Consider the following 16,486-nt stretch of genomic DNA (forward strand, 5'->3'; position numbering starts at 1 on the left):
GAACAGGTACGATAGGAAGAAATGGCTTATAACAGGGAATAATTCTTTCTAAAGCTCGGCTCCCTTACTGGGCATGTATCTAGCAGAGGAATCGGATCCCTCTGCTCTGCACCCTTGCTGGGATGATGCTCTGAGAAAACATTGGCTCTCCCCGACACGCCTCTCTGTAGTTCCTAACTGGGAAAATGTTGCCCCCGTTTAAAATATCTGCCGATGCAGCCCAGGGCTGGTGAAACGCTTTTTCACTGCTCTTTGCTCCCCGCAGTGCTCCCCGCCCTCTACTGCCAGAACTTTGGGGATGTGCCTAGACCCGGCACAGCACAGGTCCCAACCAACCGAGAACAGAACAAACCCTTGGCAGGTGGCCAGGAGGCTTCCTCCCAGCCACCGCCCCACCCACTAGCTCCATTTTCCCCCCATACAATACAAGTTCTTTCTTCCTCAATTCCCTTATATCAGAGCCCAGGGAAGTCTCAGAGCCTTCATCCAGCCATCGGCCGGCATGTCTGGGGGCAAATACGTAGACTCCGAGGTAGGCTTGGGTGAGTGTGTGCCGGACTCGGGGCGCACAAGGAGTGCCTGCTTCTGCTAACTCCCACTCGGAATGTTCCGACTGCTTTCCTTGCCCTAGCCCTCTCTCTACTTTGGAGCACTCCACTCTCGCTGACACTGCTGAGGAATGGGCCTGAGAGGGGAGGTGAAGATGAGGCAGGCATATTTTATGTTTTCCTACTGGAACCCGAGGGGGGGGGGGTGGCGGGGGGGGGGGGTCTAAGGTGAGAAACATGCAGAAGGTCACCGGAGTTCTGAAGTTAGGTCTCCCTAACTGCGGGTGCATTTCCAGACCGGTCTAGGTGCTGCCTTTTTGCGAGACCCACACTGTCCGACCCTTTCCCGCTGAGAGGCGGGAAACTGGAGAGCAGGGTGGAAGCTCACGTACCAGCCATCCGCAGGACAGTCCCAGAGACTCCCTGCCAGGCGCCTGGACCGACTGGCCCGGGCAGTGGTGCGCGCTGTGTTTGCACTTTCCAGAGCTCTTAGGCCACCTCAAGAACTCTTTCTGAATCTCGGTGCCAGGGAGGGGTGTTTGAAGAGGGAAGGATCTCCTTCCCCTCAACTACCACCACTCCTTCCAAACACCTTCCATCCTGGGTGTGGAGACTTCGCTTTCCCAAAGGCAGCCGCCGTTCTGCCTCGGGGCCTTCAGCCTGGGAGTGACCTGAGGGTGGGTCGGGGTAGTTGTGCAGGTGAGTTCTGACACATGGCTCCCTCAGAGCTTGGGACATGCGGAACTGTAACCACCACGGGATTTGGGGGAGTTGTGGGGGACAAAGAGGGCAGAAAGAGAGTAAAAGACGTGGGCAGGTGCCAGGGAAACGCCGCAGAGAAGCAACGACATGGGGACATTCAATGGGTCCGGGGGTTCACGTTGAATCTTAAGGATGAAACTGAAAGAATTATGGAGAGAGGGGAGAATAGGTAGTGGCTGGGGACGAGAAAATGGAGGAGGTGACGCACTCAGGTTGAGAAAGGGGCTGGAGAGAAGTCAGAGGTCGGGTGGTCTCTGCCAGGGTCTAGAAGGGGTACCTTGAGCAAGGCTTGCGCTGGGCGGGGGCCAGGGAAGGCGCCAAGGCAGGGTTTGTCCTGACCCCTGGTGGCGAGCGCGGAAGGCAGGAGCTCCCAGCCGGGTAAGGAGGGGTGTGGTGTCTCCTCCCAGATCCTCATAAAAAGCTTGCAGCGCCAAGGGGTTTACTGCGCGCGGAGCCACTGCTGCAGAAGCGGTGAGTTCGATTTTGAGCCTGGAAGTTTGCTCAGCCACCAGGCTGACTTCCGGTTGCTTATTTTTCTTTTGGAAAATTTCTTCCGACCGCTGTAGCCACTCTCTTTCTCTTGGCGGTCCGCCCTCTGCAGGGACATCTCTATACTGTTCCCATCCGGGAACAGGGCAATATCTACAAGCCCAACAACAAGGCCATGGCAGACGAAATGAACGAGAGGCAAGTGTATGATGCTCATACCAAAGAGATTGACCTGGTCAACCGTGACCCCAAGCACCTCAACGATGACGTGGTCAAGGTAAGGTGAGAGGGCCAGGGAGGAAGGGATGTCCCCAGGGGATGTTGTCAGGGCCTGGACAGCTCTTCTCTGGCCAGCAGAATGTCCATCCTTCTCTACCTTTGCTGCACACACACTGTTTTCTGGGCTTTGGGAACTCCTGTGGTCGTCAGATATGTCTCATCTCCCCACCCCCATCTTGCTGGTTAGTTCAGCTGGAATTAAGCTAACTTGAGTTTTGCAAGCGTTCATATAACTGCACTCTTCTCCTAGCAAATGAACCTCCTGATCACAGCAGCAAACAAACCCCCACTTCTTGAAAGGGTGAGATGGTTACACTGCAGGTCACCCTCTCTCCATCCACATGTTGAAAGTCTAGTGAAGGGTGGTGCCCACTGCACAAAGAATTAAAGCAGTAAGGTCATTTCTAAGGTCTTGTGCCAAAGGTGAAAGCTGAAATACAGAGTGGGCATGTTCCCTTGAACTAAAATTAAGTAACATGAAGTGATTTTTCTTAAAAATAATAAAGTGGGTAGAAGTGCTTCCAACTAAAGGCAAAGATTATGCAAATTATATGTGTGTGTGTGTGTGTGTGTGTGTGTGTGTGTGTGTGTAATGGAAAAACATCACTTGTGCACAGCTAAACAAAATCACAAAATCAAAAATAATGTGCACCTCTCAATTTCTCCCATAGACATCTCTAGTTAGATGTGGAAGTTACTTCTTTAGTTATTATCTTGATTAGCTTTCCCTGAGCCAATGGGACATTCCAGTTGGAGTTCCTTTATATATTTACAGGATGTACTTGGTGAGATTAAAAGTAGGTTAATTGGACAGGTTATTGGCCAAATTTAGATCTGGCTTGGTGGTCAGTTTTTTATTTCATTATGTTATTTAACTTTGACCCTTTCAGCAAATCAAGTCAGAGGAATTTATTGTCTGAACCCATCTGGATTGTGAAGTCATGAGGGTGAGCTATCTTTGGCAGAGGGTTTTCTTTGAGGGGCCAGGAGGGTCAAGGAAAGTCCTGGCCTGAAAGACAAGAGTGTAAAGATCCAGTTCTGTATAACCCCAGAGAGTCAATGGGGTGAATGAACAATTTCACCCACCAGGCTTCCTATCTGTGGATAGAAGAAGCTGTAGTTCAGAGACTATTCACATTTATGAATAATAGATTTCAAAAAGGGGAACAATTTAATCTGTAACTAGAAGAAAAACGTAACTCAGAAATGACTCTCTTGGCTTGCTGGTGGAGGAAAAAGGAAAGTTGGAGCATTAAAAGGTTTTTCTACTAGCCAGATCATGGATCATGGAATATTTAAAGGCAACAGCAATAACTAAAGTAGCTTATAAACTGAAAATTAGAAGTGCTAAAAACTATTTACCAAAAACATTACCTTAAAAGGGGTAAGGGCATTTTTTTTTCTCTTTCTCCTTCTCCTATAGCTTTGGACAAGAAAGAGAGATGCGAAGAAAAGAGGCAGATTTCAGAAAGGGCTGGAGCTGAGCTGGAGCCTCTCTGTTGTTCCACCACAGTGCTAGTGGGGATGAGTCAGAGAGGCCAGTAGTGTGGCTGTGCCTTTCCACACATAGCATGACTAAATTGAGAAAGAAAAGCCCCCTGGGAAAAGAGACTTCAACACAGATGGAAAAGGGGCAAAACAGGCTTAGAGGAAATAGCAGTTTATAAAATAGCATTTCAGAGAGCAAGTGTGGGGATCCTCATATTAAAGAAATTAAAAGGAAGAGTGAGAGCAGGCTTCTGCTGGCTTAGAGAAAGCAAACCCCGCCCACTTGCTCATAGAACTTTGAGCAAAACAAAACAGTCAGAGAAAAAAAATCCACCTTGAGGAGAATTTGGTAGGCCTGCTTACTCAGATGCCCAACTTAGAGAGGACTTCAGAATGCTCTGCAGAGAAAGAGAGACACAAAAAGTGCCATGTGCCAGTAGGGTAGAGGAAGGGGGCCTACACCCTTCAGAGACTCCTAGTTAATAAATTATTTTCTTTGAGTACAAGCATAAACATAATGACAGAAATAGGAGTGACCTTCTCTATGTTACCATGACAGTAAATAATGAATTTCTCTAAATTTTATTTCGATGGCAGAGATTTCTTAAAATAATAATAAAGACATCCAAAGCTTCATTGTTAATGCATGGTAACTTAAAACTTCACGTGATAATAAAGGAAAAGTGATCAATTGAATCTACTGTTAAAGGTATCAAATTAGACAAGGAAAGTTCTGTTCTAAAGGCAAGCAGCTCTCTAAAAGCAGTTCTGTCCAATTCTGTAGTCACTCACCACTTTAAATTTAAATTTAAGTTTAAATTAATTTATGTAAAATAAAATTTAAAATTCAGTTTCTCAGTCACTCCAGTCATATTTAGAGTTCTCAACACATGAGGCTGGTGGCTAAGATACTAGACAGCATAGATATAGAGCATTTGGACAGCACCAGACTAGAGTGTTCCCTGCATTTTACAAAGGATCCTATACCAAGTTTAGAATAATAATGTTAGATAGAAAAGAAATTAAACCCTGATGTACAGTGTGAGGAACAGCTTAGTGTTAGCTGCATAATATCCTCTCTGTCCCATACAACAGCTATATAGGGAGGGGAAAAAATCTCAGAAGCTTGGTGTGTCATGAATTTATATTTCAAGAAGGTATTTTATCACCTATTGTACTGAGAAAAGCACGAGAAGGCATTCTAAATGAGCAAAGCATGGAAATGAGGATGTCTCACTCGGGGCACGAGCCTGAAATGTTTAATAGCCCATTTTGATTGGAATTTGAGTTCATGTGACAGGGTGGTAGGTCATAAAGATTAAAAGACTCATCATGGCCACATGGCAGAGTCCTGAATACAGTACATATAATAAGTTTAGACTTTATCAGGTCAACAGTGAGAAGCCAGGAACACTTTGAGCATAAGGATGTCACGCTGAAGGTGGGTATTTTGGAAGATGACAGGTTAAGGTACAGGATATAATAAAACATAGCCAGTCTGAATGGGCAGAGAACAGTTATAATGTAATTGTATGAAATGAGAAGGACATTATGTAGTAGCATTGGAACTAAAATCATATAATCAAAAAACGACAGAATTTTAGAATTAGAGGGGAACATAGTGGTTATATGAGGTTAACTTCCCATTTCTTTTTTAACATTAAGAGGAATTAAAAGGCTAAAGAAGTTTAAAATTTTATCAATGTTTTCACATGATTACTATACAAAAAGATACTTTGAAATAAATCATTGAGGAAGAAAAGACAAGATTATGTGATTTCATGGACTAGTGTCATCAGGGGAGAAATGAGTTGTGATGATTCTGATGTCTAGTTCTGAGACGAATCAGGACATCTGAGAGGAGATCTTTTTTTGGAAAATAAAAATATGCATTTGTAATTTTTCTTTCTAAGCTTGAATGTAATGAATCTTAAATACACAAAAATTTTTTAGCATTCAAGAAAATGCATGCATATGGTAAACAGATCTGTTTTGGTTTCAAAATAGCCTTTATTTTCAACTCCAAAGCATTCTAGAGCGATTAATGATTAATATCAATATAATAGTAATTTTTAAGTTTATTTGATATAGCTATAATCAAAGCATAAGATCAAATTTTCTCAAAGCTCTCAGCACCACGGTAATGTTCTCTTCTGTTGGAACTGGTATCAGCTTTGTTTGTTTGTTTGTTTGTTTGTTTAGAAGGCAGTGATGGATATTCTGCTATACATAAGATGATGCATGGAATTCAGAATCCCCAGTTTATAAAAGAGCATTATGGTCATCCTTGGTGGGAAATTATCTTCATATCACTAAGCAAAGAACTATATTAAAATGGGGGATATTATTCATTCATAAGCATCTGAAACACTTTCAAGTTCAATCAACAATGATATGCTTATTGAACATCTTTTTTTATATATATATATATCTTCTCCACCTCCTAATTGTGGTAAAAAAAAAAAAAATTGAAGAATTAGCTCAATTTTGGTTCTAACTGAATAGACTATCATATTACTTAAGACAAGATACAACAAATATCCTTGAGTAGTGAAACAATTTATGATGTGGGTAATTCTCCCAATTAACAACAGTGTTGGCTATATTTTAAAGAGGCTTAGCCCTGACCAGTGTCATTCAGTAGTTAGATCGTGGGACCTCCAATGAAAGGATCACGTATTTGACTCCTGGTCAAGGGCTTGTACCTGGGTTACAGGCTTGATCCCTGACCCTGAGGGAGGCAACCAATCCACATTGATGTTTCTCTGTCTCTCCCTCCATCCCTTCCACTCTCTCCAAAAATCAATGGAAAAAATATACTCAGGTGAGGATTAACAAAAATCAATCAATCAATCAATCAATGGGATTAAAGTAAGAACAGCTGCAATAGTAAACAGCATCTGAAAAGTCCCATATGCAGCCTGCCCACTCAGGTCCATAAATATAGATTGCCCTAGTTTCAACGTAAGTTCTCTGTGATGAAATGGTCAGAGAGAACTTGTCCCTAGGGGACTGGGGCTGTGGGCACCTGTAGGGTTCTGGGCCTTTTTATGATTCAGCTGGCTGGGTTTGCAGTGGGGAAAGGGCAGGGCTGCTATTTTCATACAAAGATGGTTTATGCCAAGAAATACACTCTTCTTCCACACTCTGGACCTTGTATATATATTATCTTCATTACTATACACAAAGGTCCTGGAGTAAAGAATTTGCATACTATATTTCTTTTAGAAGTTTCTAAAAAATAAGTCTTCAGCCCTTAGAAATATCCCTAACTCATAAGTACTCAAAGGCACCTGATAGAATGAAAAGAGTATTGTATCAAAATAGGAAAATATATTTTTGCAACTTATTTCACTAAAACTTGAGTGTGATTGTTCTTAAATATGCAGGCACAAAATTCTTTAACAGTCAAGAAAATGCATACATATAGTAATCAGATCGTTTGGTTTCAACATAGGGCCTAATGCTTTTGTGGTCTCTTTCAACTAGAAAGCTTCTAGTTCCATTGGTGGGGAATTGGTGGGGAAGGTGAAGGATGTTAGGGCAATAGATTTTTCTTCTTCGGTAATCCCTGCAAGTTTAGATTATAAAAAGGGAGCAAACTTGTTCAGCTATAATAAGCACCAGCTCTAAAAATATTTTGGGCAGGCTGTTTTATGTTTCTATGCTTCAATTTCTCCAACTATAAAGATAAGAATGATAGTCTTTCTTATTTAATAGTGTTCTCCCCCCTCCCCCCAAAGCTATTCACCTTTCAATAAATGATTATCATACATCTACTATTATGTGCCAGGGGTTACAATAAGGAACAAGATAGATAAGAGCACTGCCCAGAGATTATGGCTATCTTCTTGCCTCTCTTCATGCAGTTTCCTTTGAAAATTTTTGCTGAAATTCCTTTACCAAATTCTGCTATCTGTTAAAACCTTATACCCTTCAGGGTTAAGTTAAAAAAATGCTTCACCTCTAATGCCTCAAATTGTTTCTGAGTCAATAAAGAAAGCTTGAGCAAAATAAGAAACATATTTTTTATACAATTTACACCTGTTTTGGTCCTATAAAATGTTTCAATTAAATTATGGATAATATTTCACTTCTCTAATATTTTCTCTTCCCATATCCGTGCTTAATTTTTAATCTTCTTATTGAAAATTTGACATTTCAGCCTTTTATTTATTTATTTATTTATTTATTTATTTATTTATTTTTATTTTTATTTTTTTTTAATCCTCACCCGAGGAAATTTTTTCCATTTTTTGTACAGATAGAGTGGGAGGGAAAGAGAGGAAAGGAGAGAGAGAGAGAGAAACATCGACGTGAAGGGACACATCGAGTGGCTGCCACCAGCACGACCAACCAGGGCCGGGGACAAACTGCAACTGAGGTACGCGCCCTTAGCGGGAACCGAACCCAGGTCTCTCCGGACCGCAGGCCGACGCTCTAACCGCTGAGCCAAACTGGCCAGGGCGACATTTCAGTCTTTTAAAAACTTCATAGCCTCTTTACAAATCCAAATTTGGCTGAGCAGCATCACCAGAGAAATTTTTAAAAATACAAATGCCTGGTCCCATTACAGATCTACTAAATTCACATTTCTAGGGATGGAACCTAAGGATCTGTGCTTTTCAAAGCTCCCTAGAAGGTTACATTTGTGAAATCAGTTTTAGAAATAATTGTACCCAAGTTTGGCATAAAGATATACATCCTGGATGGTTTCACCCAAAGATAACAGACGAGTCACCCTGTATAACTCTAGATGTTCTTTCTGTCAGGGGAATACTTGAGGGTCAGTTAAGTTTAAACCAGAGAATTTTGAAACACCATACAAGGTTTCCAAACCAACCATGCTCAATGGTTCTCCATCTCTAGAGGCCACTTAGGCTTACAGCCAAATGCAAGGTTAGAGCCTCATGGTGACATAGGAGTGGGGTGGTCTTATGTCCTAGGTTGTCCCGTATAGACCAGTTAATGTTGGCCAGCCCTGAGTAACTATTAATAGTGCTCCCTTATGCTCTGGCTAGTTTTGCTCAGTAGTTAGAGAGTCGGCCTGCAGACCAATGAGTCAAGGGTTCAATGCAGTCAAGGGCATGTACCTCTTTTGCAGTTCGTTCCGGGCCCTCATTGGGTTCATGTGGGAGACAACCAGTCAATGTGTCTCTTTCACATGAATGTCTCTCCCCCCCACACACACACACACCTCCCTCCCACTCTATTTGAAGATGAATGGAAAAATATCCTTGGGTGAGGATTAAAAAAAAAAATAGTGCCCCCTTTCATGCTCAAAGTGCCCCAGTTTGGAAGAAAAATTATATGGTCACAAATGAATTGGCAATGACCTAACACTTTTCTACCTGGAATGCAGTAGAAGTTCCTACTACACTATATTTTAGCTGAATTGGCAAATTTTTCACATTCCAGATATGTTGTGCTTTTATTTCCTTTCCATTCTCCAGTGTTACCTCTCTCCTGTACTCATCATAGCCATCAAACTGCACTAAAACTTAGAGGAGGAGCTCTTACCACCAATTTACTCTAATCACAGACCTTAGTTTCTTTCCTTGCAACACAGGGTTAATAAAACTGACATCCTTCAATCACATATTCTTTCAATTACTCAATCAAAGATTAAAATGTTTAAAATAGTTTAAACTATTTTTTAATTAGTTCAGGAAACAAACAAACAACAACAACAAAAATGGCATGCTTTCACGTGAAGCATTGTTTAGGGTGGAGGAAGTGTTTTTTAATCTTGTCTTAAAGGAAATCTGCCTGACCCATGTATTATGCAACTACCAAGGGAATTAACCAGTAGAACAGATTTACACCTGCACAAAATACATATTTCCTGCCTCTCACAGGAACATGTTGATGTTTCAGATATAAAATACATCTTGTTTTCTTTATCAAAACTTGAGATGTCTCTTATTGGTCATTATTTCAAAGCAGAGGAAGTGCATATTCCTAAAAACACAACAAAGGTTCCCCTTAGCCATTGTGAGCTGTTTAGGTAATTAAGAGCCAGGCATTTTTAATTTTGTGGAAGCTAAATACACTTTGATGGTGTATCTATGTGCTTAATCTCATAGCAATTTAACAGTAAAATTTTTAAAAGGTGCATTCAATATATGAACCTTTCCTGAGCCTAGCAAGGACATTACAGTACAAATGGACATTGATAGATTATATGTAAAAAGATAAATTGCATCTAGAGATTGCACTGGGTCATCTCATTTATGTTGCAGGTATAAACCACAATTACATTTTCTCATTTACAATGATTAACTGGAAAATATGCTGATTTCTGGACCCACGTCAGGAGAAAGTAGGAGACTGGGAGGAAAAGAAGCAAAGATAAAAAAAACCCCACAAGTTCTCTTCTCCCTGTCCTGCCGCCTGCTCTGTGCTGGACTGTACATTGTATATGCAAACATCAGGATCCCCACATCCATTGCTTTGCACAGTGCTGCCATGTGATGACATGATCATGCTCAGACACTGACTGAGTATTCACTCACTGCTCCTGCCCCCAAGAGATTTAGAATTTAACTAGGAAGCATACGTGTAAGCACATCTGAATGAGGTCGTGTAACTAAGGGACAGGCCACAATTGAGCACAAAGCAGAGAATTAGCAGTAGTTTCCAATGTCAAACACATGTTCACCAGGCACTAGAAGGCATGAAAGGGGTCCCTGCTTTGATCCACAGAGAGAACAGCAGGAGCAAAAAGGCTCAGAGACCCGGGGACACTTGGCATGTTCTGGGCACCAGTGGCAAGTTAATGTGGCCAGAGCAAGGGACACAAGCAGGAGCCAGATCAGCATAGCTTTGTGCCCCACCAAGGCATTTGTCCCTTCGCAGAGTTCTTGGTAGAACAGGGGTGACCTGATGAGCTATAATCTATACTAATTAAAAAGCCTAACGTCAGTGCAATGGGGCAAACCAAGTGGTTCTAAATGTGGAGGTAGAAGTGAAAGGGGAGAGGGGCTGCTTCCTCCAGCACATCCTATAGACTAGCTTGGTGCCCCAGATTACTTACTCCTCCAATGGTCCTTTGAAGAGGGTGCTATTGTTACTCTCTACAATCATATTCATTTTGCAAATAAGGAAATTAAGGTTTAGCCATTTGCTCAGGATTACCTAGGTAGGAGGTGGTAGAGTCAAACTCTGATTCAGAGTTTGAATCCAGACAGTGAGACCTCTAGAGCCCAGGTTCTTAAGCACTGCGCTAAAGTGTCTTTTTTAAATAAATGGCCATGATTCAAGCAGGCGGTGATGTCACCATACTGCCAAAAAAAAGAAAAAAAAAAAGACGGTTGTCTTACAGTGGGTGGGCAGCATTCAGCAAAGGAAATTTCAGAAGTCATCTGTTTTGGGAGTGACAGGTCTGCAGTTCTAAGGCCAGACTCTAGATCCTGGTAGGTAAAATCCCAGACCTCGAGAAATGTACCTGCTGGGTGAATTCCCAACAAGGCAGGAAAAGTCAAGTCCCAAAGACCAGAAGTGGGATGCAAAGTGGGGTGTGGCCTCAGGGATTCGAAGTAGAACACACCTTTAGAACCAGACAAGCTGCAATGCTAACTTGTGTTGAATCACCTGAGTCTTTTATTTTTTATTTTTTTCAGTTGTCACTGAGTATATGTTTTTTTTTCTATTATTAATTTTGAGAGAGAGAGAGAGAGAGAGACATCAGTATGAGAGCGAAACATCAATTGGTTGCCTCCAGTACGTGCCCCAACCAGGGATCAAACCTGCAACCTAGGTATATGCCCTGACTGGGAATTGAACCTGCAGTCTTTTAGGTATATGGAACTTCCCTCTAACTAACTGAGCAACCAAGCAGGGGCTGAATCACTTGAATCTTTTATAGCACTCCAATTGCCTAGGTAGACCCCAGCACCTGGGGTGCACCTAATCCTGCATTAATGTGGGTGGATGTCAGAAAATGAAGCAGGTCCTGATAGTCGCTCAGCAAGAACAGCTTCATTTAAGGTTTTCAGTTTGCCTGTTGGATTTCTACAGGCATCTGTGCCATTGCAGCAATATGTTTTAAAAACAGGAAACAATTGACAAAAACCTTAGTTTTATGCTAGTGAGAGAAATGTGTATTTAATTCTGAAAAGAGTTTCTCTGAGACTTCCTCCCTAGTTATTATATATTCAATCTCAAAAACAAATGCCAGAAGTAAGAGACAGACTTAATGGTTTATTTTACAAGGCACCATTAATCTCTCAGAATAATTTAAATGTTCCATCAATCATGGCACACTGTTTGCCTTTTCTATATTATTAGCAGTAATAATATAAAGCTTGAAATGGGCATACCAAAATATGTCAAGGAAATGGAATTGCATTCACTGCACATCACCAAATTATTTTGGTTAGGTCAATCGATCTCTATTCCTCACATCAGGCATTTTAGTAGGGAGAGAAACTGTTTACCAAATTATTTTGGGTAAGCTCCTCTACCTACTCTAGTTATAGAGGTAGGAATGAAAGTCATTCTCCAATAACATGCTTCCCAGAAAGGCAATTCTGTGAATATGTAGAAAACACTTACTTCGCACCGGGCATGGAGTATGCTCTGAGTCCTGCTGCACAGAAACCTGCCTAACCAGCCACTGGCCAAGGCTCACCTCAGATACCTGGGCCTCTGTTAACCTTCCCTCAGGAACTGGTCTGACCACCCTCAGCAGATCTGGTCTTGGCTTCCACCATATACAGTTTTATTTCAAAGCCTTCTAAGTATCTGGCTTCTCTTTCCCCATGTCTCTCTCACCACTTCTCTTCCCACTTCATGCCTGAGTTCCTCAAAGCTTCCCAGTGCCTATCCCAAGGCCCCACACTGAGCCTGCCATTAGAAAATGGATGCCAAATGGAATTTTCTGAAAGTAATATGAAAGTCTTCTTTAAGTAACTGAAGTTCTCCTCTGAGAGAAAAGACCGTAGGATTCATTACTGACTATCTTTCTTTATCCCTTTTCTCTATAAAAGCCACATTTAAAATATTATAAGAAAAAACATATCCAAATAATTAATGAAGAAATCCAAAAGCATTCACTCTATTTACTGACACAAAGAGAAAACATGTTCTAATATGTGTGTATATTTATTAAGATTTTTGTTTTAACTTCCATTTTAAGGAGGACACAAATACATGTGTCCAGTGGCATCCCAGGGCCTGGAGGACAAGACTAATTTCTTAAGTATCTTGGGGCCAGGCAGGCAAATTCCCAGGATGCCAAAAGATGCCATCTGGTTGCTTGGCATTGCCCCCTGGGGCCAGAGGTATGAAAGCTGAGAGTTGGTTCTCAGGCCATATGATAACTCCCCAGCCAAGAGAGACATAAAAAGACTCTCTTTTGAACTCCCCATGTGCTCCCAGACAATGGCAAACATCAAAGGAATGTCTAGGTCAGGAGACATTTCTGAAGAAAAATGTAAAATCTTCCATGCCTGAGAGAGATAACAGCTTTGAGAACCAGAGCCTCTTCTTCCTTCTTTTTGGTTTTACTCCTTCTAGATGTTAAGTACACAGAGCTCTGAGGATTTACTAGCTGGGAAGTGGTGACCATTAATCCACTATTCCAACAATATAGAAGTTTCTTTGTACCTCAGAGGTTTTGTCTATGATTTGTTAGAAGAGTTGGAAGGGAACACGGACTGACAACTGCTTATGGTTATTGCCAGGTTATTATGAGACTTACAAGAAAAATACTGTTCAGATACAATCATCATTCAGACAAGGAAAAAGGAAGAAGGGGTGTACACTTTTTTTTTTAAGTGTTAATTTGCATGGGAAAAGAAATTTTAGGTAATGCACAGTTAATCTCAGGACTGTGTCACCGGGGTTGTTTTGTAATAGTTGTGTGTTAAAATCTCTTATTTGTCTGTGTAACTTCTCAAATTCTACCTCTACAATTACAATTTGGTGTATAACAACATTGACACAAAGCCTCATAATTAAGTGCAGTCATATGTATGAACACTTTCCTCTATTCCCTCAAGATACCTGGCTTGTTTGAAGCAAAGAGGAATTTATGTGGCAACTCAACTGTGGTTGAGAATGCAAGTGGTAAACATCTGAAAGTAGAACACTGCAAAATGCATGCATTGTATGTACCAAAAGGTCAGTATGAAGTATTATCTTTATGGCAAGCTTGCCCATCCACTTCCTCCTACACATTGCATAATCACACAATTTTGCAGCTTGTATAAACCCCTATTGTGATTTAAACTCTTGAGAGAATGCAGTTTCTGCAAAAGGTGGCTGTTTTGTGACTTTAGACCAGTGGTTCTTTACTCTGGCTGCAAATCATCTGGGGAATGTTTATAAATAGTGTTGTAGCATACCTCATCCCTAGAAATTCTGATTGTATTGATCTGTGGTGGGTCTCAGGCCTACGTATTCTTTTTTTTTTTTTCCTGAAATGTCCCTAGATGATACTAATGTGCAGCCAGAATTGAGTCTGGTTTAGACTCTAAGTTAGAATAATAAAACTATGTGCCATGATAAAACTTTCAGGACTATAACAGGCACTGTGAACAAATTATTGTTTCTCATTTGTGGGACTAAGCACTTTTATTGGAATATGATATTTATAATTCAAATTCCCATTACAAAAAAAAATGCTTTCTGAAACTGCTGTAGCAACAACATAGAATAGATTTTGTATGTGAGATAAATCTCATATCACTTATATGATCCAGTCCTGTTGTTTTTCCCTTTTCTTTTATCATTCTTTCTATTCCCCAAGAGGAATATTAGCTGGTTAGAGTGTCAGGATGTCATCTTTATCCCCTTTTTCCTACCTCAGTTCACGGCTTGGGCATATTAGGAATGGAGCTGGTAACATGCACTGTTTTGTTGTTGTTGTTTGTTTTCCTAATGGTGCAGCAACATTCCTGTGTTGCCAGTGGCTACATGAAGCTTCACTGGACCTGGGGACAAACAAGTGCCCTTCATTTCTCCAGTGTCTGGCACAGAGGAGAGACCCCAAGTCACTGAGAAGTGCTTTACTGATGCCAGTCACTCCTCAGAGCAGGTGGGGAAACTAAGCCTCAGAGGAAGTTTCCAAGACACTGATACTGAAAATCACTTTGGGCCTTGAAAAGGGCACTGTACCCTCTAGACAGCAGTTTCTCCCCCTAGAGCAGTGGTTCTCAACCTGTGGGTCGCGACCCCTTTGGGGTTGAATGACCCTTTCTCAGGGGTCGCCTAAGACCATCGGAAAACACATATTTCCGATGGTCTTAGGAACCAAGACACCGCTTCTCTATCCATCTCCGGGTGGGTCCACCTATATGCAGATACGCCCATATACAAATGAGGAACTGTATTAAATGGTCAGACATTAGGAAGGGTGAGAACCACTGCCCTAGAGCAATCAAGAAGTTGAACCTAAAGATATCTAAGTTACTTTCATTTCTAAAATCTTTTATTCCTATTGACCAGTATTCACAACAGAATGGAAGCCTGTAAAAGACATTCTTCTTAGACTTTACCAAGTGTCATTCTCATTCTTAATATTCAGGCTGTTGGATTTAAGTTACCTTTTATTTTATTAATATATATTTTTTAATCCTCACCCAAGGACATTCTTCTATTTCTTGTTCAGATAGAGTGGGAGGGAGAGAGAGGAAGAGAGAGACAGAAACATCGACGTAAAAGGGACACATTGAGTGGTTGCCACCTGCACGACCCAACCAGGGCCAGGGACAAACTGTGACTGAGGCACGTGCCCTTAGCAGGAACAGAACCCGGGTCTCTCGGGACCACAGGCCAACACTCTAACCGCTGAACCAAACCAGCCAGGGATTAAGTCACCTTTTAAATACTGAGCTATCAACGGATGGCATGTTGGCTGCAAATATACCACAAAGATACATTTGGTACTGAAAAAGATCAAGAGCTAGAGTTCTTTTCCTAATCTTACCTGGGCTCAGAACTCTGCACTGCGCTTGCCTCCAAATTGGCCTTTTGCGTTCCAAGATAGATCAGAAAATCAGTTCCAAAGTTGGTTAATGAGCTTTCAATATTTTCTTTTTTAGTAACCTGCCAATTCCTCTTAGTTTATTTAACAGAGAAGTGCATAATTGTTTGCAACTTTAGTTAGAGCAATGGCCTTAAAAAGGTCTAGCTAGAAAGAAAATGCTCAGACTTTCTGAATGCTGACAGTTGTCAAATTCAGCTAGTTCATGTGGCCACATTTCTGAAGTGTTTTTTTTATTTTTTTTAATCCTCACCCAAGGCTATGTTTATTGATTTTGAGAGAGAGAAACATCAATGTGAGAAGAAAACATCAGTTGGTTGCCTCCCATACACACCCTCCAGGAGATTGAACCAGCAACCTAGGTATATGCCCTGACCAGGAATCAAACCCAAAACCCTTCAGTGTATGAGACAACACTCCAACCAACTGAGCCACACCAATCAGGGCTGAAGTTGTTTGTTTTTGTTAATTTTTTTTCTTTATGTATTTTAGAGAGAGGGGAAGGAAGAGGGATTGAGAGAGATAGAAACATCAATGAGAGAGAACATCAATTGGCTGCCTCCTGCATGCTCCCCACTGGGAATTTGGACCACAATCTGGGCATGTGTCTTCACCAGGAATCAAACCAGAGGGTGCATAGGTCAGTGCTCAACCACTAAGCCATACTGGCCAGGCATGAAGTTCTTTTAACAGTCTATCAGTGAGCAATAGGATCAGATGACTAAGAACTACAGATTTTCCCATTACCCACCTATAAAGAGTTTGTTTTTTTCTGAAGTATGTAAAGTTTAACATTGAGGGCCCTACATGATTTTAATCTCATCACTTAGCACTGCAACTGTATGATTCTGAAAGTAAACATAAAGTTGTTTGAATTCCAGACCAACTGAACATTCTTAAGGAACTTATCAGCTATTTCAAAATCTGTAAG

At 41.4% G+C, this 16,486-nt stretch overlaps 1 protein-coding gene across 3 annotated transcripts in view; it reads left to right on the plus strand.

The window, feature by feature from the left end:
- The first annotated feature begins 232 nt into the window (after positions 1–232).
- The window catches only part of CAV1 (caveolin 1), a 32,535-nt gene continuing 16,281 nt past the window's right edge, over positions 233–16,486 (plus strand). The window contains exons 1-2 of one of the 3 annotated variants that reach the window (XM_036247593.1): positions 233–532; positions 1,912–2,076. In XM_036247593.1, the coding sequence (XP_036103486.1) occupies positions 503–532; positions 1,912–2,076 (195 nt within the window). In that variant the 5' untranslated portion in view covers positions 233–502. Of the gene's footprint in view, positions 533–1,716; positions 1,782–1,876; positions 2,077–16,486 lie in introns of those variants that run through there. The other 2 variants (XM_036247595.1, XM_036247594.1) reach the window with 2 other exon arrangements.

Source organism: Molossus molossus, unplaced genomic scaffold (assembly GCF_014108415.1).
Source record: "Molossus molossus isolate mMolMol1 unplaced genomic scaffold, mMolMol1.p scaffold_m16_p_7, whole genome shotgun sequence".
Classification (NCBI taxonomy): Eukaryota; Metazoa; Chordata; class Mammalia; order Chiroptera; family Molossidae; genus Molossus; species Molossus molossus.